A 21,930-nucleotide genomic window follows, 5' to 3' on the forward strand; every position below is an offset into this window, starting at 1 on the left:
GTGTTTTTCAGAGTCAATAGAAAGGCCTCTTCAGTATCCTAAGTTTTCATAACTGTGACCTTAATTGCCTACCATCTGTAAGCTGTTAATGTGTTAACGACCATTCCACAGGTACATGTTCATTTATTGTTTATGGTTCATTGAACATGGGAAACGGAAACATTGGAAACAGTGTTTAAACCCTTTACAATGAAGATCTGTGAAGTTATTTGGATTTTTACAAATTATCTTTGAAAGACAGGGTCCTTTTTTTGCTGAGTTTATTATGATGTGCCCGACATCAAACATGAAACTGAGTTCAACAGAGACAGCATAATGTAAATATACAAAAGAAGACTACCAACCGATTAGTCTCTTAATTTGATTTTACATTTCTTCATAGAGAAATTAAAGTAATCTTTCACTTATGTCAGGGATGTGTTAATAGGGGCGGCAGGGTAGCCTAGTGGGTAGAGCGGTGGATTAGCATGTGGTACCCTTCCTCCAGAGCTGACAAGGTACAAATCTGTCGTTCTGCCCCTGAACAGGCAGTTAACCCACTGTTCCTAGGCCGTCATTGAAAATAGGAATTTGTTCTTAACTGACTTTCCTAGTTAAGTAAAGGTTTAAAAAATCATCTAAACAGGTGTGGCTCTCTAATAACTAACCCTGACTGTATCTTACACTCAGACCTGGGGTCAAATACATACTGTCCAATACTTTCAAATATTTCTGTTTCACTTTATTTAGCCCTTAATTCACATGTTTCATTTTCCCACAACAGCTGAGTTGTTGACCAGACAATCAAGTGATGATATCATATCTTAAATGTCATATCTTAATGTTATGTGAATACTGTAGCCTAGAGCTAGTCATTTAGTCAGACATCATAGTAATAACAGCAATACAACAGTAAAGGCATATTTATTACATTTTCTTAATACAACTGTAAAAGCATATTTATTTCATGTTCTTTGCCTACAGAATACTTTAACAAGAACCTGCTCTAATACATCAATTTAATTTGCAATGTGCTCTAACACAAAGCCAGAGCTTAAAAGACAAAAAAATAAATAAAACAAGTGACATAATACGCTGGGAAAGTGACGTTGGTGTCTGGGGGGTAACCCCGCCAGGACTCGAACTCAGGTACAGCGACTGTTAAGCCAACACCTTAAAATGTTACACCAAGAGAGCCAAACCTCTTGACAAGGTCGCTGGGTGGTGGGTTAAGGTAGCTACATTACCCGCTTCTTTAGGGAGAGTGTCCCACCACACTTCTTTATACCAAGTCCCTTATGTGTACATGCCTGTCCAATGGCCTCATGGGTGCCATCCCACTTCTGACACCAATGTAGTGAATACCATGGTTAACCCGACCAGAACTCGAATCTGGGTTCTAAGACTGTCAAGCAAAAACCTTAACCGTTACGCTAAGAAGTCCGAACCTCTTGACAAGGTTGCTAGGTGTTGGGTTAAGGTCTTTAATGTATCATTCAATTCGTGAAAACGTGGTTACTTAAAGGCCCAGTGCAGTCAAAAACAGGATTTTTCTGTGTTTTGTATATTTCCACACTAGGAGGTTGGAATAATACTATGAAATTGTGAAAATTATGATAATGCCTTTTAAGTGAAATATCATCTGAAATTTCAGCCTGTTTTGGTGGGATGGAGTTTTGGCCTGCCTGGTGACATCACCAGGTGGTAATTGAGTACCAATAAGAAATAGTTCCAAACCTAGTTTTCTGTCTCCCTCTCCCCACTCAGACCACTCCCAGACAGTCCTAGCAAAATTCTTACTTGAGAAATTGCTTTTTGCTAAGAAGCATTTTTTGTTTCTTTTCAAGCATTTTAATTGAAAACAATCACAGTAAGGTGCAGTATTGTTACACAGGAATGATCAGATATTTAGATCAAAACGGCTGAATTGGACATTTAAGATATACAGTGGGGCAAAAAAAGTATTTAGTCAGCCACCAATTGTTCAAGTTCTCCCACTTCAAAAGATGAGAGAGGCCTGTAATTTCCATCATAGGTACACCTCAACTATGACAGACAAAATGAGAAAAAAAATCCATAAAATCACATTGTAGAGGTGATGGAAGGATCTAAAATGTCCCCCCCCTCCCCCGGTACCCAGCACCTCTCCTCCGGACCGTATCCCTCCCAGTCCACGAGGTACTGCAGGCTCCTCACCTGGCATCTTGAGTCCAGAATAGCTCGTACTGTGTACACCGGGGACCCCTCGATGTCCAGAGGGGGCGGAGGGACCTCCGGTACCTCACCTTCTTGTGGGGGACCAGCTACCACCGGCCTGAGGAGAAATACATGAAACGAGGGGTTAATGCGATAGTAAGAGGGAAGTTGCAATCTATAACACACCTCGTTTATCCTCCTCAGGACTTTAAATGGCCCCACACACTGCGGCCCCAGCTTCCGGCAGGTCAGGCGGAGGGGTAGGTTTCGGGTCGAGAGCCAGACCCTGTCACCTGGTGTGAACACAGGGGCCTCACTGCGTTGGCGGTCAGCGCTCTTCTTCTGCCGTTCACTGGCCTGCTTGAGAGAGTCCTGGACTGCCCACCAGGTCTCTCTAGAGCGCTGTACACACTCCTCCACCGCAGGAGCTTCAGTCTGACTCTGATGCCACGGAGCCAGGACCGGCTGGTAGCCCAGTACGCATTTGAATGGCGACATGTTCGTGGATGAGTGACGGAGTGAGTTCTGGGCCAACTCTCCCCACGGGACGTACCTCGCCCATTCTCCTGGCCAGTTCTGGCAATACAACCTTAGAAACCTACCCACTTCCTGGTTCACTCTCTCCACCTGCCCATTACTCTCGGGGTGATAACCAGAGGTAAGGCTTACCGAGACCCCCAGATGCTCCATAAACGCCCTCCAAACCCGGGACGTGAACTGGGGACCTCGATCAGATACGATGTCCTCCGGAACCCCGTAGTGCCGGAAGATGTGGGTGAATAGAGCCTCCTCAGTCTGTAGGGCCGTAGGGAGACCAGGCAATGGGAGGAGATGGCAGGACTTAGAGAACCGATCCACAACGACCAGAATGGTAGTGTTCCCCTGAGTTGGGGGAAGATCAGTAAGAAAATCTACCGATAGATGAGACCAGGGCTGTTGTGGAACCGGGAGGGGTTGTAACCTCCCTCTAGGCAGGTGCCTAGGAGCTTTACTCTGAGCGCATACCGAACAGGAGGAGACATAGAGCCTCACGTCCTTAGTTAAGGTGGGCCACCAGTATTTCCCCCTAAGACCCCGCACCGTCCTCGCAATCCCCGGATGACCCGAAGAAGGTAGTGTGTGAGCCCACCGAATCAATTGATCACGGACACCAAGCGGCACATACCTAAGACCGGTCGGACACTATGAAGGCGCAGGTTCTACCCTCAACGCCTGCTCGATGTCCGCGTCCACCTCCCATACCACCGGGGCCACCAGCCAAGAGGCTGGAAGGATGGGAGTAGGATCGCTGGATTTTTTTTCTCATTTTGTCTGTCATAGTTGAAGTGTACCTATGATGAAAATTACAGGCCTCTCTCATCTTTTTAAGTGGGAGAACATGCACAATTGGTGGCTGACTAAATACTTTTTTGCCCCACTGTATATATAAACACATGTTTTTATATGCTACATAGGCTGTAGTTTAGCTACGCGATCTAGTGAGAGAAAGGGAACTGCAAGGTTTTCAGTGAACTTATGTAAATCCAAAGGCTTATTCTGATTTCCTGCGGAAAAACATTTTTATATTGTAAAAAGTTTCTTATTTTCATACAGATTCATATTGTAAAAATACAATGCAAAATTACAACTACATAATGTATAAATACCACAGGAGGTTGGTGGCACCTTAATTCATTGGGGAGGTCAGTCAATCAATCAATCAATCAATCAATCAATCAATCAATCAATCAAATGTATTTTATATAGCCCTTCGTACATCAGCTGATATCTCAAAGTGCTGTACAGAAACCCAGCCTAAAACCCCAAACAGCAAGCAATGCAGGTGTAGAAGCACGGTGGCTAGGAAAAACTCCCTAGAAAGGCCAAAACCTAGGAAGTAACCTAGAGAGGAACCAGGCTATGTGGGGTGGCCAGTCCTCTTCTGGCTGTGCCGGGTGGAGATTATAAAGAACATGGCCAAGATGTTCAAATGTTCATAAATTACCAGCATGGTTGAATAATAATAAGGCAGAACAGTTGAAACTGGAGCAGCAGCACGGTCAGGTGGACTGGGGACAGCAAGGAGTCATCATGTCAGGTCGTCCTGGGGCATGGTCCTAGGGCTCAGGTCCTCCGAGAGAGATAACGAAAGAGAGAAGGAGAGAATTAGAGAAAGCACACTTAAATTCACACAGGACACCGAATAGGACAGGAGAAGTACTCCAGATATAGCAAACTGACACTAGGCCCCCCCGACACATAAACTACTGCAGCATAAATACTGGAGGCTGAGACAGGAGGGGTCAGGAGACACTGTGGCCCCATCCAAGGACACCCCCGGACAGGGCCAAACAGTGAGGGAGATGCGACACAAACAGTCTAGTGGTAATGGCTGGAGTGGATTAAGAGGAATGCGATAAGATGGTGTCCATGTGTTTGATGCCATTCAATCGCTCCGTTCCAGCCATTATTATGAGCCGTCCTCCCCTCAGCAGCTTCCACTGATAAACACCGTACTAAATGCGGAAGACACATTTCAGTTGAATGCATTCAGTTGTACAACACTAGGTTTCCCCCCTTTCCCTACTGACCGACTCTTTTCTCTGTATACATCAAGGATGTCTTGCTGCTGGTGACTCTGATCCACTTCGACGCAGAAGACACCATTCTGTACACTTCTGGCCCTTCTTTGGACACTGTGTTAACTAACCTCCAGACAAGTTTCAATGCCATACAACACTCCTTCTGTGGCCTCCAACTGCTCTTAAATGAAAGTAAAACTAAATGCATGCTCTTCAACCGATCGCTGCCCGCACCCGCCCGCCCGTCTAGCATCACTACTCTGGACGGTTCTGACTTAGAATATGTGGACAAGTACAAATACCTAGGTGTCTGGTTAGACTGTAAACTCCCCTTCTAGACTCCCATTAAGCATCTCTAATCCAAAATTAAATCTAGAATCGGCTTCTTATTTCACAACAAAGCATCCTTCACTCATGCTGCCAAACAAACCCTCGTAAAACTGACTATCCTACCGATCCTTGACTTCAGCAATGTCATTTACAATATAGCCCCCAACATTCTACTCAGCAAATTGGATGTAGTCTATCACAGTGCCGTCTGTTTTGTCACCAAAGCTCCATATACTACCCACCACTGCATCCTGTATGCTCTCATTGGCTGGCCCTCGCTACATATTCGTCGACAAACCCACTGGCTCCAGGTCACCTATACGTTTTTGCTAAGTAAAACCCCGCCTTATTTCAGCTCACTGGTCACCATAGCAGCACCCGCCAGTAGCACGCGCTCCAGGAGGTATATTTCAATGGTCACCCCCAAAGTCAACTCCTCCGCCTTTCCTTCCAATTCTCTGCTCTCAATGACTGGAACGAATTGCAAAAATCACTGAAGCTGGAGTCTTATATCTCCCTCACTAACTTTAAGCATCAGCTGTCAGAGCAGCTTACCGATCATTGCACCTGTACATAGCCCATCTGTAAATAGCCCACCCAATTACCTCATCCCCATAATATAATTTTTTCTCCTTTGCACCTCAGTATCCCTACTTGCACATTTATCTTCTGCACATCCATCACTCCAGTATCTAATTGCTAAATTGTAATTATTTCACCACTAAGCCCTATTTACTAATCTTACTACATTTGCACACACTGTATATAGAGTTTTCTATTGTGTTTTTGACTGAACGTTTGTTTATCCCATGTGTTGTTTGTGTCGCACTGCTTTGCTTTATCTTGGCCAGGTCGCAGTTGTAAATGACAATTTGTTCTCAACTGGCCTACCTGGTTGGGGGACCGAGGGTGGGGGAGGGTGGGGGACCGTTGGGTGGCATAAATGTGGCGTGGGAGGGTGTAAAAAGTTCAACATTTCCCAATTCAAATCACCTGCGACGACCACTGGGCGATGACCAATCATATCGAGTGGTTCCCATGACTAATTTGACGGTATGCGACCCTAGGCTGGAGATATTCTTCAGCAAAGATGGCTGACAAAAATACTAGGATGGAAGCAAATGTAAGTAATTAAAACGTCATAACGAATCATGCAAAAAATGTACAGTTGACAGGAATATGTTAGTTAATGTAGAGACAAAGTTACGAAAGTCACTATTTAGCAAGCTAGCTGACGAGCTAACGTTAACCAGCTAGCTAACGTTAGCATCCTAGCCAGCTAGCTAACATTATTATCCTAGCCACCTAGCTAGAATTCATAACATAACATAAGTTTTGCAGATTTTGTAACATATTGTAAATTTAGCAAATTCATAACATATTGTATGTTTTGCAAATTCCTAACATATCATACAAAAGGGGTGATGGACAGCCACAAATGAATACATACCATATGAAACGTAACATACATTCTAAATTGAGTGTCTTGGATTTACTTGCTTAATAATACAAGTACTGTGTACATTGTAGGGCACTGCCTGCAAACTCCCTCCATCGGTGAGTGTGCAGAGCAGCCCCCAAACAAGACTTGTCTTGAGACTACCCCACATACCATAGCCTTATGGAATACGGGGTCCTCGATTTGCTGTATCAAGATGAAACAGAAAGGAGGACGAGAAGTGAAAGTAGGGAGAGGAGGAAGATAATATCGTTGTATCTGTCGAACTGCTTTGCTTTATCTTGGCCAGGTCGCAATTGTAAATGAGAACTTGTTCTCAACTTGCCTACCTGGTTAAATAAAGGTGAAAAAAAAGGAAAAGGAGATTCAAGAACATTGGCTCGAGGTCCTCTTCCTCCCTCAGCGCACATCAGCACCCGATGACAAATACATTGCCTGCACCCATGGGGGGTGGCAGCGCCAAGAGGGACTGGTTCAATGGGAGGAAACTATGAACAGCACTGATCTCCCTGGGAAGTTGGAGTGCTTCACTGCCTCCATATTCCAAAAAGTATACGTGTCTGTGGCATGTTCTGTACGGCGTTGAACGTAACGTCTCTACTGTTGGCTTACCAGGTCGATTTGTTACAAGAGATGAGCATTCTCTAAGTCAAAGGCACAGCCAACCAGGGCCAATGGGACAAGATCTGCGTCATTGCAGATCTCAACTTCCAAGCCTCCAGAGGCTGTGGGTGCACCATGAGTCTTATGGCGCGCGGGGGACAGAGCCTTGTGGTTCAACTTGTCCAACCTCTCGTACAAAGAAGAGGCAGATTTCCTTGATGTTCCTATAGTGCCGAATGAACTGTTGCTGCCATGCAGCAGAAGTGCAAACTCAGCAAGAATGAAGGTGAAGCCTTCAACTTCTGCTTTCCCAGTAGACCTGGGTACTTTGGTAACCCGGTCTCTCCTTCCACAAGCCAAAATGCAGCAGGCAGCTAACCCACAGTTTGGCTCTCCAAACAGAGGCTGACAGTAGGGAAAGCGGCCCTTTGTTGCTACCACATCAGTGTCCTGCAGCCTGAATCCCTTGGGGGAAAGAAGTGGCTTCTGAGGAGCATCCAACAGTTCACTCCTTGTCCTGGCCTGCCTCCTCTCGGCTGGAGCACAGACTCCCGCCACGTGCGCACTTTTAAAACCCTGCCACTCATATAGAGCAGCTAATCTCTATGCATCCGCTCACAGGGAAGATGGGGGGGTCTCACCACCAGTGCCATAGCTCTCTCATCAGCGCTTTCACAAGCAATCGAGGCAGGAAGACAAATTGCCAGTTGCCACCAAGCACTGTCCCCAAATCCCAGTGTTTTAACACTGTGCTTTGTAATACAAAAGTATGTTGCATCCAGGCATCTTGCCTAGGGCACAGAGCAAAAATATGACACTGGTCTGCCAGTGTGGTCCCTTTTGGACATACGGTTCCTCAATAGCTTCCTGAGGAAGTTCGCGTTCCATATGCTTACTATCAATATGCTGTCTTTCTCTATTTGTCGAGGCAACTGGTTCACTTCAGTCGACCTCAGGATGCTTCTTTTCACATAAATATTCTGCCAGCACACTGTAAGTTTCTCAGGTTCGCCTTTGAAGGCACAGCCTATGAATACCTTACTGTTCCCTTCGGGCTAGCCCGAGCTTCCCGTACATTCAGCAAGTGTGTATATAGCACCCAAGTAAGCGGTACGAAACACGGCTTCCCTTGTAATCCAACTCAACGAGTTATGGTTCAAGATCAAACAGAAAAAGAGCTGTTTGATGCCCACACAGAGAATAGAATACTGGATTGTCTCTCTTACCGGGCTACACTATCGGACGGCCACATAATGTTGTTCCAACAGTGCCTCTCCCTGTTCAACCGTATCCCTAACCTTAACCCTTACCCATTGGAATGACTGCAACTCTGGATCAGAAGGTTGTGTGTCTGATCCCAGTTGTTTTTTTATTTGGGGTTTTAACCCTATCCCAAACCTTAACCCTTACGCTAACCATTCGTTATAAGTGCCTAAATTTAATCCTTAGCTTCAAAATTTGATGTTTGGAGAAATAGAACGATACAGAGCAGCAGGACTAACTAAAAAACTTTTACATTTTACATTCGGAACAACTTTGAAATTTGACATTTGGAGAACGTGGATGAATGTCTAATTCTGCAGTGAGACTGTAAGAGCTTGTTGGGACAGAGAATACGACAGGCGTATTGCATGTGAGAGCGAACCTGTTGTCCAGAGGGAATCCCCTATACAGGGATTGGAGGCTTCATCCCCAGGTGGTGAACCAAGACTGGGAGAGACACGGTCTAGCCAGCATAGATCTTTCGCATCGCACAAAAACACGCACTGCTCGTTGTTCTTTGTGATAGCAGTAAGTGTACCACTGAGATTGCATATACCAGCACACCCTTGGCCAAAGGTAATGCTCTATGCAAGGAATTCGGTAAAAGGCGGCACAGCCCGCAGATCACTTTCCAAATATTAGGAATTCAGTTGGGGTCACTGACAGTCACTCAATTAGCTCATATCAGCAAGTTAGCCTAGCCAGCTCTGGTAAGTAACTCTCACTCAGATATCATACCAACCATACCAATCATACCATAAGACAAGGCAAAATGTGTAGAATTTCAGGAAATTTGCCTAAAAACGGCAAACATTTCTCGGCACCCTATGGCAGAATGTGTAGAATTGCAAGGCATTACCTGTAAAACTGCAAAATGCTCCCTCAGCCACATGGAAAAATTTGTAGAAACGCATCAAACTTGCTTTAAAACTGAAATATTTTCTCTACGACTCATGGCAAAATGTGTAAGATTGCAGGAAATTAACGTTAAAAAGGCCTGACTGCATGTGTGGCTATGGATTTGTAGAATTGTAGAGGACACACCCCACTCAGAGAGAGAGACACAGCTTAATGTGAGCTCTCACATCTTTCAACATGTTTTTTACAAAAGGATAGACTTGGAGTAAGATGAACTTGGATTTTTTGGCAGGTACATATGCAGGATGCTCCTCTCCGCAGCATGGCCTTCGCTCCAGATTTGGACCACAATTAACTGTAGAGATTACTGCTTCCAAGGTTTTCTTTTCCAAGATACACAGAGGGTGCTCTAGCAAGCAAACAGCAGAGACCTGAGGACACCATTCCAACCTGGAACTGAGCTCCCAGGCTTGAAAGGACAGACCAGATACAAATACAATTAGCACTAAGGTGTGAAGTAAAAGGGCTTTTGGCCCAACCAGTGCCAGGAGTCTTTGAAGCGTCCTCTGAAGCCCCCTCCTGGTGGTCACAGCCATCCACTGGCATTTTCTACAAGGAATCTGCCTCCAGAAATAAAGGCTTCTCCCAAGTGGCTGTGACACCTACTCCTGTTGCCTGCTGCACTGCTGCTTGGATTCCACCTGGCGATCTGTTCACCGTCTGCCCTGGCCTGTCTCCCTGTCTGGTACAGGTACCCCTACCACACTCACCCCTCTCTCCCGAGCTTTCGCTCGCCTCCACTACGAGTGACTCTGAACTTAGAATGAACTTAGAATGGCTAGCCCCAAGTCGTTATATATATTGTTTTTCATATTGTGCATTGTTCTATTTGCCTCATGACTCCTGCGTACTTTGTTGACTACAAACTTTCTTTATCAAACTGTGGGACAGACTATGTTTGTCCTGCTTTGCTAACTACCTCTCTCATGAGTACAGTGTATAAAGTCTGAAAATCTGTTGTCTCAGCCACTAAGGGAGTACTCCAAGGCTCAAATATAGGCCCCACGCTCTTCTCAAATTACATCAACCAACATACCTCAGGCAGTAGGAAACTCTCTCATCCATTTATATGCAGATGAGACAGTCTTATACTCAGCTGGCCCCTCCCCAGATGTTGTGTTAAATGCTCTACGACAAAGATGTCTTAGTGTCCAACAACAATCATGTTGTGTTGCTACCATGTTGTTGTCATGTTGTGTTGCTACCATGCTGTGTTGTCATGTTTTGCTGCCTTGTTATGTTGTTGTCTTAGGTCTCTCTTTATGTAGTGTTGGGTCTCTCTTGTTGTGATGTGTGTTTTGTCCTATATTTATATTTTATTGATTTATTTTAAAAATGAATCCCAATTATTTTTGTGTCCAGACTACCCTCACTCTCACTGAAGGGGATATATCACACACAGTGAACACACTCCGCATAGAGATCTTCCATGTTGTTATCTATTGGCTGCCTGGGCTCTTACATCATTTAGATATTTTACTTTCGTATTACAGTATCACATGATTTCCCAGAAACAGGTGCAGTTCTCATCAACAGTTATGTAATTTTATCTGTGAAGAAAGGGATGTAGTATTTGCCTCAAGACTGCAGGGTTTGCCGGTCCAAGCCTTGATTCTGTCTGTTGTCCTTTGTATAAGATTTTGTTGTTTGTCTTTTTTTAGACTGACCACTGCCTATTCCTCACTATGTACACTTGGGGAGAAGGGTAGACCATTTGGATGCAAACTTATTGAATGTGTTGTTTGTTCTATTAGTTATATTTCTATGTATAGGTCACACATGCTTTTCAGTCCTAGTCATTTTTTTTCTTTGCATTTTACACATTTTTGTTAACCTCGCGATAGTTCACACACGGCTTCAAACCGGTCCGCACACTTACTGACAGGTAGATAACGAACAGAGTAGTAAATGATTAGATAGGAGGGTTTAGTTCTTAATGTGTGGTTCTTTAGTCCGTAAACTGTGATTGACTAGACACTCCAGTACAGTAAGTGGCGGCATTCAACGATAACGTTTGTTTGCGGACCGCCATAATATTATAGAAGAAGAAGGTAACGAACAGTTTTGCAAAACATTTGGATTAGTAGCAAACTACACGATTAGCTGCGTTAAAATTAAAATAGTGTGGAATTGAGCAGTAACTGAATGTGTTGCTCGCTTTTTTAGCTAGCAAGTCGTTGGAAATAGCTTTAGCTATTCAACTAGGCTAACGTTAGTGAAAGTAAACAAACCAAGGAACCCAGCTACTACTACTAGCTGATGTGTCATCAAGGCGCTTTGCTGAAATATACTTATAAGGGAGCTAGCTAGATACTCGGCATTCATATGTGTGTCTCCATGAGAGGTGGCTAAACTATGTGACATAGCGACATTTATTTATTTGTAAATGTATCCCTCACTTCTTCTGTGCATGATAGAAACCTAACAATGCAGTGCAACAATGTGACAACTATCCCCAAAGGGCTACTGCAGCTTCGAGACAGTTTGAGTAGCATGATGGACAGCCTGTACAAAGACCCCAAGGTAACAGTGCACCATGTCTCCTGTTCAGCAACACTGTTAAAAGCTCTTGGTCTAACAGTAACAGACATGTATTACTTCTTAATAGGACAGTAGGTAATGTGAAGCATGTTCATGACCCTTCTCTCTCCTCACTAGGTGGCAGAGCTGATGAACACATCAATGGGGCAGTACCTCAATGACCACCCATTCTTAGCCCTGGCTGTGTTGGTATTTGGCTCCATGGCCACTGTACCCATTGGGATTTTCCTGACCTTTGCCACTGTTACATTCATTGGTGCCACTGTGGGTTTCGTTTTATTGGAGGGTAAGTCCCTACACTATCTATACAATACCTACTGTCCACTACTACAGTGCCAATACACTCTTCCTAGCTGTGTAGTATAACAACTAATCTGAATGCCTGTCTATCAGGGACAATGATGGTGGCTAATACTGAAAACCTTTTTCACTATCTTGTTTTTCCTCATTATTCCAACCTCCTCCCTCTCCCTCCAGTGTTTCTGCTATCCCTAGGAGGGGTCAGTCTGCTGTGTGTGCTCTCTGCTCTGGCCATCCTCTCCATCCTGGTCTCCTTGGTCCTTGGTGCCTGTTACATTACCTCTTACAATGTGATCAACTTCTACTACAGCCAGCGGTATCAAAACACACAGCATGGAGTAAACACACACACACACAGAGGCCCTTCATTTGAGATTCTCATTTTCTCCCTCTTTCTTTCTCTTTTTCACCCAGTGTCAGTAGGTACCGAGTCACTAGGTTGGAGCCTGCGACAAATATAACAGTCATGGAAGAAGATGGGTGTGTTCAACTTAACTTGATGAACAAAAACTCCTTTCTAGACATACAGTTGAAGTCGGAAGGTTACATAAACTTAGGTTGGAGTCATTAAAATGTGTTTTTCAAACACTCCACAAATTTCTTGTTACCAAACTATAGTTTTGGCAAGTCTGTTAGGACATCTACTTTGTGCATGACACAAGTAATTTTTCCAACAATTGTTTACAGACAGATTATTTCACTGTATCACAATTCCAGTGGATCAGAAGTTTACATACACTAAATTGACTGTGCCTTTAAACAGCTTGGAAAATTCCAGGAAATTATGTCATGGCTTTAGAAGCTTCTGATAGGCTTGTTGACATAATTTGAGTCAATTGGAGGTTTTGTTTTACTAGGCAAGTCAGTTAAGAACAAATTCTTATTTTCAATGACGGCCTAGGAACAATGGGTTAACTGCCTGTTCAGGGGCAGAACGACACCTTGTCAGCTCAGGGGTTTGAACTTGCAACCTTCCGGTTACTAGTACAACACTCTAACCATTAGGCTACCCTGCCGCACCATGTATTTCAAGGCCTACCTTCAAACTCAGTGCCTCATTGCTTGACATCATGGGAAAATCAAAAGAAATCAGCCAAGACCTCAGAAAATAAATTGTAGACTTCCACAAGTCTGAGCAATTTCCAAACGCCTGAAGGTACCACGTTCATCTGTACAAACAATAGTATGTAAGTATAAACACCATGGGACCACGCAGCGGTCATAACGCTCAGGAAGGAGACGCGTTCTGTCTCCTAGAGATGAACGTACTTTGGTGCGAAAAGTGCAAATCAATCTCAGAACAACAGCAAAGTACCATGTGAAGATGCTGGAGGAAACAGGTACAAAAGTAACTATATCCACAGTAAAACGAGTCATATATCGACATAACCTGAAAGGCCGCTCAGCAAGGAAGAAGCCACTGCTCCAAAACCGCCATAAAAAGCCAGACTACTGTTTGCAACTGCACATGGGGACAAAGATTGTACTTTATGGAGAAATGTCCTCTGGTCTGATGAAACAATGACCATCGTTATGTTTGGAGTAAAAAGAGGAGGCTTGCAAGCTGAAGAACTCCATCCCAACCGTGAAGCATGGGGGTGGCAGCATCATGTTGTTGGGGTGCTTTGCTGCAGGAGTGATTGGTGCACTTCACAAAATAGATGGAATCATGAGGGAGGGAAATTATGTGGATATATTGAATCAACATCTCAAGACATCAGTCAGGAAGTTGAAGCTTGGTCGCAAATGGGTCTTGGAGTGGCCATCACAAAGCCCTGATCTCAATCCCATAGACAATTTGTGGGCGGAACTGAAAAAGCATGTGTGAACAAGGAGGCCTGCAAACGTGACTCAGTTACACCAGCTCTGTCAGGAGGAATAGGCCAAAATTCACACAATTTATTGTGGGAAGCTTGTGGAAGGCTACCCAAAACATTTGACCCAAGTTTTACAATTTAAAGGCAATGCTACCAAATACGAATTGAGTGTATGTAAACTTCTGACCCACTGGAAATGTGATGAAAGAAATCAAAGCTGAAATAAATCACACTCTCTACTATTATTCTGACATTTCACATTCTTAAAATAAAGTGGTGATCCTAACTGATTTAAGATGAGGATTTTTTTACTAGGATTAAATGTCAGGAATTATGAAATACTTATACTTAGTTTAAAGGTATTTGGCTAAGGTGTACTTTAACTGTATCATACAATGTTGTTTCTCATAAGTTTAAAGTGTCCCTTTAATTTAATACTCAAGTTGTTTGTTCTCTCCCTACTTTAAAATCTGTCAGAGAAGAAGATGAAGAAGCCTATGGGAAGCCGGAGGTTTAAGGAGCTGCAGCGTCAGTGATGGAGATGGCCTTCTACAGACACAATCGTATACTGATCACTGCACTGCAGTGCTTTCACTGGCAGATAGGGGTTCCTCTAGACTCAAGAACTAGATAGAGTAAAACCTCAGGTTGACTTTTCATTAAAGGCCCAATGCAGCTGTTTTTATCTCAATATCAAATAATTTCTGGCTAATAATTAACTACCTTACTATGATTTGTTTTAAATGAAAACAAACAAAAATAGCTTCTTAGCAAAGAGCATGTTCTCAAGCAATAATTGTTTAGGTCTAAGTGGGGAGGGAAAAACTGAAATATATCTGTTATTGTCAGAGACATTTGGAACTCTCTTATTAGTCTATAAACTAATTTACCGCCAGGTGATGTCAACAGGCAGGCCACATTTTCAGCCCACCAAAGCAGGCTGAAATTTCAGGTGATCTTTTCAAACAGCTCTTAGCGCGCACCGCTAACTAAGCTAGCCGTTTCACATCCATTACACACTGAAAGGGCATCATTTTCACAGTATTATTCCAACATCATCGTCTGGAAATATTTATAAAACAGAAAAATCTTTGACTGGGCCTTTAACTAGAAAAATCGATTATCCAAACAGCCCAAAGGAATCATCACCATTGATACAAGTATTAATATTTATTTAAATGATTCTGGAGGTTGTATAATTTCACCTGACTGAATGTAGGCACATTGATTGTTGATTTATTTTATTGCATTATAGCATTTGTACTAATATCACTATTTCTTGATCTTTCTAAAGGTTAAAAGGATATACAAAGATGTATATTTTATACATAAAGTTTAAATTCAAGCTGCTATCGGTTGCTAGTCTGATTGTCAGATGTTACGTGCAATGAATGCACCTTGGTTTTGTCCATTTGCAATGGAGAGAGGATTAAGAACCTGTAATGGTAGAAATGATTTGTTAAACAAAGCCCATTTAGAACATGACAGATGACCAGGTAGCACGGCAAATATACCTGTTACTGTATTTGACCATCTGTGTATTCTGGAAACATTGTGTGCAGTATGCTATAATCCATATTGTACATTTGCCAAAGATTTTTATTAAATGTGTTCCTCTAGTTGATCCACATAGGATTAATAACAGGTCAGTCTTTTAAGTTTAAAATCTGTTGTCTATTTGAAAAGTGGGAGCTAGTTTCTGTTACTAAGGTCATGTCAGTTTGTGTGAACCAGAAATGTAAAGTATGCACTAATAGAGATGATAGTGACTGATGTATCAAAAAGTGTTTATGTATTCAATTTAATGTACCTTTTCTCTGAAGATTAGTGGCGAGATGTTACTTTGGAATATTACAAGTAAATCACTTCAACTGCACTAAATTGATTTGCTCTAGAAAGCCAGCGTCTCCATATTGGAAGACATTTTTCTAATGTACAAAAGTCATTTATAATGATTGACCCTTCACAGATTTATAGTTCTGGCCTTGAGCAGTTAAATGTTCTGCATTGTCATGTTTAATGTGGACCCCAGGAATAGTAGCTGCTGCTTTCACAACAGTTAATGGGGATTCTAATAAAATAATACAAGTAATTTTAAGTACTTACCATTTTTTTGCCTAATCCTTTTCTAGCTGTCTACATAGGTGGTGTTTCTTCACATTAACAAGGTAAAATTGTGCTTTTTCATAAAAAGTTTATTGGAGGCGAGGTTGTATCACAGTGATCATGCAACTTAAAACAAAATAAGCTATAGGAATGACAAATGAAGACTGGGGGTTTACTTAGCTGGGAAAACAGGTCAAATATCAACACAACTCAAATGCATCTATACCAAACACCATATCTCACACGCATTCCTCCTGAACACTGTTCTAGAATATCATGTATATTTCAATGGATCTTTTACCTCTGACAAATGTCTGCATCTTTATTTAAACAGCTAAACAAACTGACCATGTAAGGTGATTACAGTATTCAATCAAATTAACCTTAGTCTATGACTGCATTGAAAACAAACCAAATAGCCCTGTCGGGAAGCACATTTTCTGATACGAACCCCTAAATTACTTAATCATCCAATGTTGAACAAGCTGAGCCTAAGTCATGCAATAAACTCTTCTTTTGGTTGGGGATGTGAAAGGTGATATGTATCATGTTAAGATGGGAACTTCATCTTAGAAAGGCAAGTATGTACATAAATGGAGGACACCAAGATGAAGAATTTATGCTTTCAAATTTGACAACTGCATTGAATTTTACCAAAAATGTCAAAAAGGGCAACTGGAAAAAATATATATTGGGCAAAGGGTTATATAAACAAGAACCCAGAAGTGGGCTTTGCAGGATAACTTTTTGAAGAGAGGAGTGCAAACTGGGATATCCAAATGAAAGAGCACCTACAAAACATAAGTAAAAGTAGATGTGAATAATAAATTGGCCAAGGGGGTACAGTCATGTAAAAACAATGTATGAAAAAATAGCAAGACATAAAATCATCATTACATAATACTCCTTGACACATCGTTTCCATCTTAATCATAAAGGCTACATTTTTGTATTTCATTTTGAAGTTTGGCAAGGTACTTTGCATTGAGTCAACCCTAATCAATACAATGCATATTGAGCCATCAAAGAGCACACCTCACATGTCGAAAAAAAAGCATGTTTTCTTTCTATTTTGAACAGCAATGAGAAAAGGTAAGGCAATATGCTAAAAATAGATATCTGATGACTGCGTGAAGACCAGGGATGACCTCTCACTCAGTTTGAGCCGTTTGTGGTTTACCAGTTCAAAGTTATTCATGAAGAAGACTAGTGTTTTCCCCCTTGAGTCACTCCGTCTCTCAGGCATCTTGCTCGGCGGGGTTCCGTGATGTCATCTCCACGCAACCTGAGTCTGCTGGGAGACACGGGGTCTCCGTCTGAACCTCTCATGCTGGCAGGCTCAGCTTCTTTCCTTTCAGCACTAAGGATTATTGAGATACATGTCAGAGGGTCAATGACTTAAAAAAAAAATATATATTTCCCTTGCAGTGTGCGGACTCCTGTGTACTACAACATTCAAAGTGTATCTAGATAGATTATAACTCATTTAGGATATGATGTAGTCCTACAAACTCAAACATCAATTATTTACTAACTCTATTTTATCAATGTACCAATCAGGCTTCAGGAAGAAGCATAGCACAATTACAGCAGCCATTTTAAATGATATCACTGAAGCCATAGACAAAAAACAGCACTCAGTCTCACTTTTTATTGATCTCTAAGGCTTTTGATACAGTTGATCATGCTATACTAAGGCAGAGACTGTCGAGTGTAGGTCTTTCAGAGCATGCAGTTGCATGGTTTGCTAACCATCTGTCTAATGGAACTCAGTGCACTCAATTTGACGGGCTTATGTCAAATTGTCTGTCTTGAATGGTGTGCCCCAAGTCTCTGTACTTGCTCCTCTCTTAATCACTATTTATATAAATGATTTAGACAAATGTCCAAAATGCACAACTTCATTTTTATGCTGATGATACTGTTATTTACTGTTGTGCCTCGTCTCTTACAAAAGCTTTCCAGAACATGCAAACTGCTTTTTATACTGTTCAACATACCTTGTGTCAATTAAAGCTTATCCTCAATACTGACAAAACTAAACTAATGGGTGTTCTCTAATGCAAGAAATAGACCTCTGAACCTTTCACCTATTACTACCTGTCAGGGCAAGGAGATTGAGGTTGTAACCTCATAAATATCTTGGAATTTGAATTGATGACAGCCTCTTTTAAAATTGCATATTCAACAACTTACAAAACAATTCAAGCTGAAATTGGGATTTTATTTTAGGAATAAGGCCTATTTTTCTTTTGAAGCCAGAAGGAGGCTGGTTTCAGCTACATTTATGTCTTTACTAGACTATGGGGATATTTTATATATGAATGCTTCCGCTCAGTGTTTGAGATCAATTGACACTCTTTACCATGGCACTTTGAGATTCAAACTGCAAAACCCTTACGCACCACTGCACTTTGTGTACCAGGATTGGCTGGCCTTCTCTAGTCACTCGTAGGCTCAGTCACTGGTAGACTTTTATTTACAAAGCCATTTTGGGTTTACTACCTTTTTATTTGTGCATTTTTATTGTTCAGGAATATGGTGGGTACTCTCGTTGTTCGCTGGACTTTATCCTGCTAACTGTTCCAAACGTCCGAACTGAATTTGGTAAAAGAGCTTTTATGTACTCTGCACCATCGTCTTGGAACACCTAACAAAATACTTTTAAACTGGAAGAACTTGTCCCGATTGGTGTTTTTAAATCACTGATGAAGGATTGAGGCTGATTCCCTGACCTGTCAATGTTTTTAATTTGCTGTTTTATACTCTTGTGAATTCAATGGTTTTTACTAGATTACTTGTAGTTTTTCATGTTGTCTGTCTGTAATTTTTTTGTAATGACTTGGTGCTGCCTATCTTGGCCAGGGCGCTCTTGAAAAAGAGATTTTAATCTCAATGAGCCCTTCCTGGTTAAATAAAGGTTAATAAAAAATAAATAAAATAAAAGTCCAACAAAGCTTACTTACGCATACATAAAATACCAGATGGTCAAACAGCGAATACACAGATGGCAGAACATAAATCAGAGGTGGACATTTAGGTGGAGACTCACCTTTGGTGACATAAAGGTAGAAGAAGTCGCAGTAGAGGATAGTCTGCACCATGCCGGCCACAATGGCGATCATGTCGAAGAAACCCTCGAAGTAAAAGCGCCAGATCCAGTTGAAGAGGTACAGGGCCCGGTAGAGACCCAGGAAAAACAGGTAGTGGGTGGTGATTGTCTCCGCCTCGCCCGTCTTACTGATCATGAAGAGCTGGGGCAGGATGGCCACCGACTCCAGGTAGATGGAGAATGTCCACAGGATCTGATAGAAAGACAAACACAGAACACCGTATATTAGCCATTAATCTCATCTGCCAGCTCTCTCACAACTGACCATGAGGAATAGGTTTAAGTAGACATCAACTAGGGGCTTCTCCTTCATATGTAATGTAAATGTCTCTAACCTCTAGGAAAGAGAAGTCATGGTTGACCAGGCAGGCGAGGCCTCCTACAGGAACCACCAGGAATTCCATTCGGAAGCTGTCATGGTTCCCATCATAGGTGGCCTTGAACTTCATGTAGATCAGGTAGACAGTGGCGTAGGCACAACCAATGTAGATCACCTGCAGAGAAGAGTATAGGGAGAAAATGAATGTATCCCATGTTAAGGGGGCAGGGTAGCCTAGTGGTTAGAGCGTTGGACTAGTAACCGAAAAGTTGCAAGTTCAAATCCCGAGCTGACAAGGTACAAATCTGTTGTTCTGCCCCTGAACAGGCAGTTAACCCACTGTTCCTAGGCCATCATTGAAAATAAGAATTTGTTTTTAACTGACTTGCCTAGTTAGATAAAGGTCAAATAAAATGGTGCTGAGAAGAAAATAGTAGTGCAGTCTAGACAGTCTCTCATAAGGACTAGGGCCAGAATAAATCTACAGATAGAACTTATCTGAACCCCCAGAGAGATTTGGTGAGGACATTGTCAATTGCTTATGCAGACAACTAAGGGATTCTACCTGGCCCAACTCATAACACTTAATCAATACTATACTATGAGAGAAGGAAAGGAAGGCTCAGCCATCCTCTTACCTTCATGGTGGTGTTGTAGAGGGAAATGAAGGAGGTGAGGAGGTCCAGGTAACGAGTAGTGAAGACCAAAGCAAACAGGATCTGGCTCTTCCCAGAGATACCTGGATGGGACAACCAGTTTAACAATAGTAGGACTGATAATACCTGGGAATGAAATAAGAAATTATTCTTCTAGTTTTGCATCACTTCAAGAAAGAACATGTTCTGGAAGAATGGCAAGTCCTCCACAACTTCTGAAATAGTCTTCCTTTGCAAGCCCCTGCCCAGTCAGAGCTGCAAGTGTGATAGTATCTTAACAGCAGTTGGAAATGTGAGTGAGACAAACCCATGTCTGACTAGAGGATAAATTAACTATCTGATTGCTGAAACTACATCAAGAAATGCAGCAGCATCTCAAGACCAGGGTGATCACTCTGCAACTAATGCATCTCCATGTAGGCCTCATCGTAATGTGCACAAGACATCTTATCTATTCTATATATTACAGTGACTGGTATTAGAAAAAAACAGCAGATCCTAATGCCTCAAAGGCAAATTAATCCGATGCAAACAAGGTTGATGAGAGAAACGTGTGCGAGTGTTTAGAATATAGGATGTGTTCAGCTAATTTGACACATAAATGTATAAGTGGCGACTACTTTTGAGTGAGAATGCATTGATTCCTTGCCACCTAATTTAATTTCGTGAGACTTTCAAGAATGCCACGTCAGAGTCCAGATCTAACAATCAAACGCCGGGCTACATTGAGTGAACTCGCATGCCAGACTGTTGCAGAAAACAAGGTGACACTAAACAGGATGTTTAAACAGAAGTTATTCATAAATACCTCATCTGAAAGCAAGGTACAGTGTCCAAACCTGCATCACTTTATGAGCAATCGATTTTCTTTTAATCGTCGACTATTTTGGCTGTTACACATAGCTAGCTAATTAGATACCGTAGCTAACATGTTTTGCATATATTCCAGATATTCAATGAAGGCTTTGATTAAACAATAATCCATTTAGCTAGTAGTTAACTTTAAAATCAGAGTAATCCAAGTTGCCGCGCTAGAATAGACAGCAAGTTGACATGCTACTGTGGTGAAGTAGCTAACGTTCAACCAATTCAAGCTCACTAGCTAGCGAACACTCCAGTGCACACAACATGTTTCTGCATGTTTCATGATATATATAGATATATATATAGATATATATAGATATATATATATATATTATATATAACACACACACCACACCACACACACACACACTTAAAATGCCATTCGTTGCTTGTTTGTTCTGTAGCTACCAGCTAAATATATATATACTATCCATGTTAGCTAGCTGTCTACAGGGATCTAAACTACAGCTAACTAGATGGGTTGGAATGTGGGCAGACGGGTAACTAAATACATGAGTAGACAGGACATAGTCAATAAGTTATTTGAAGAAATATACATTTTAGTGGCTAATATACTCACCAGCACACGACCTGGTTTTCCATATTTTGAGCAGGAGAATGATGATAGCTGCCAAGTGAGAGAGGTCTCCCGTTAACCTGAAGATGTTCATTGCTGATGCCTTCTTTTGACACCGGTGAAAATGACTTAAAGTCTCCTATTAACTTTTTCCTGGTTTAAATTAGCTTTCTAACTTATTTAACTGGCTTCGCTATCCCTTTTTTGATGCAACGAGTTGAAATATGGCGATAGGGCAAGTCGACGTGGAAGGGGGCGTAAGAAAACGTAAATTTACAAAGCAAATTGGGTTCGGATTGGATACGGCGATTTGAGTGACACCTGTGCTA

At 42.1% G+C, this 21,930-nt stretch overlaps 2 protein-coding genes across 8 annotated transcripts; one reads left to right on the forward strand and one right to left on the reverse strand.

Annotated features, from left to right (window-relative positions):
* Positions 1-6,080: 6,080 nt before the first annotated feature.
* On the forward strand, positions 6,081-16,059 carry LOC124021478 (lipid droplet assembly factor 1-like). Of its 7 annotated transcripts, none has more exons than XM_046336677.1 (6): positions 6,081-6,189; positions 11,727-11,832; positions 11,968-12,136; positions 12,328-12,466; positions 12,565-12,707; positions 14,445-16,059. In XM_046336677.1, exons 2-6 carry the CDS (start codon positions 11,737-11,739, stop codon positions 14,501-14,503), a joined length of 606 nt encoding a protein of 201 aa, XP_046192633.1. In that variant the 5' UTR covers positions 6,081-6,189; positions 11,727-11,736; the 3' UTR covers positions 14,504-16,059. The 7 variants fall into 7 exon arrangements, with proteins under 7 accessions (XP_046192633.1, XP_046192635.1, XP_046192636.1 ...); XM_046336679.1 differs by lacking the exon at positions 6,081-6,189 and adding an exon at positions 9,665-10,000; XM_046336680.1 differs by lacking the exon at positions 6,081-6,189 and adding an exon at positions 9,665-9,994.
* Positions 16,060-16,144: 85 nt separating this feature from the next.
* Positions 16,145-21,854, reverse strand: LOC124021477 (ER lumen protein-retaining receptor 2-like). The gene is made up of 5 exons (XM_046336675.1): positions 21,605-21,854; positions 20,143-20,243; positions 19,521-19,679; positions 19,126-19,378; positions 16,145-17,433 (listed from the first exon to the last, which is right to left on the reverse strand). Exons 1-5 carry the CDS (start codon positions 21,693-21,695, stop codon positions 17,399-17,401), a joined length of 639 nt encoding a protein of 212 aa, XP_046192631.1. The 5' UTR covers positions 21,696-21,854; the 3' UTR covers positions 16,145-17,398.
* Positions 21,855-21,930: the final 76 nt, after the last annotated feature.

Source organism: Oncorhynchus gorbuscha, unplaced genomic scaffold, assembly GCF_021184085.1.
Source record: "Oncorhynchus gorbuscha isolate QuinsamMale2020 ecotype Even-year unplaced genomic scaffold, OgorEven_v1.0 Un_scaffold_1126, whole genome shotgun sequence".
NCBI lineage: Eukaryota > Metazoa > Chordata > Actinopteri > Salmoniformes > Salmonidae > Oncorhynchus > Oncorhynchus gorbuscha.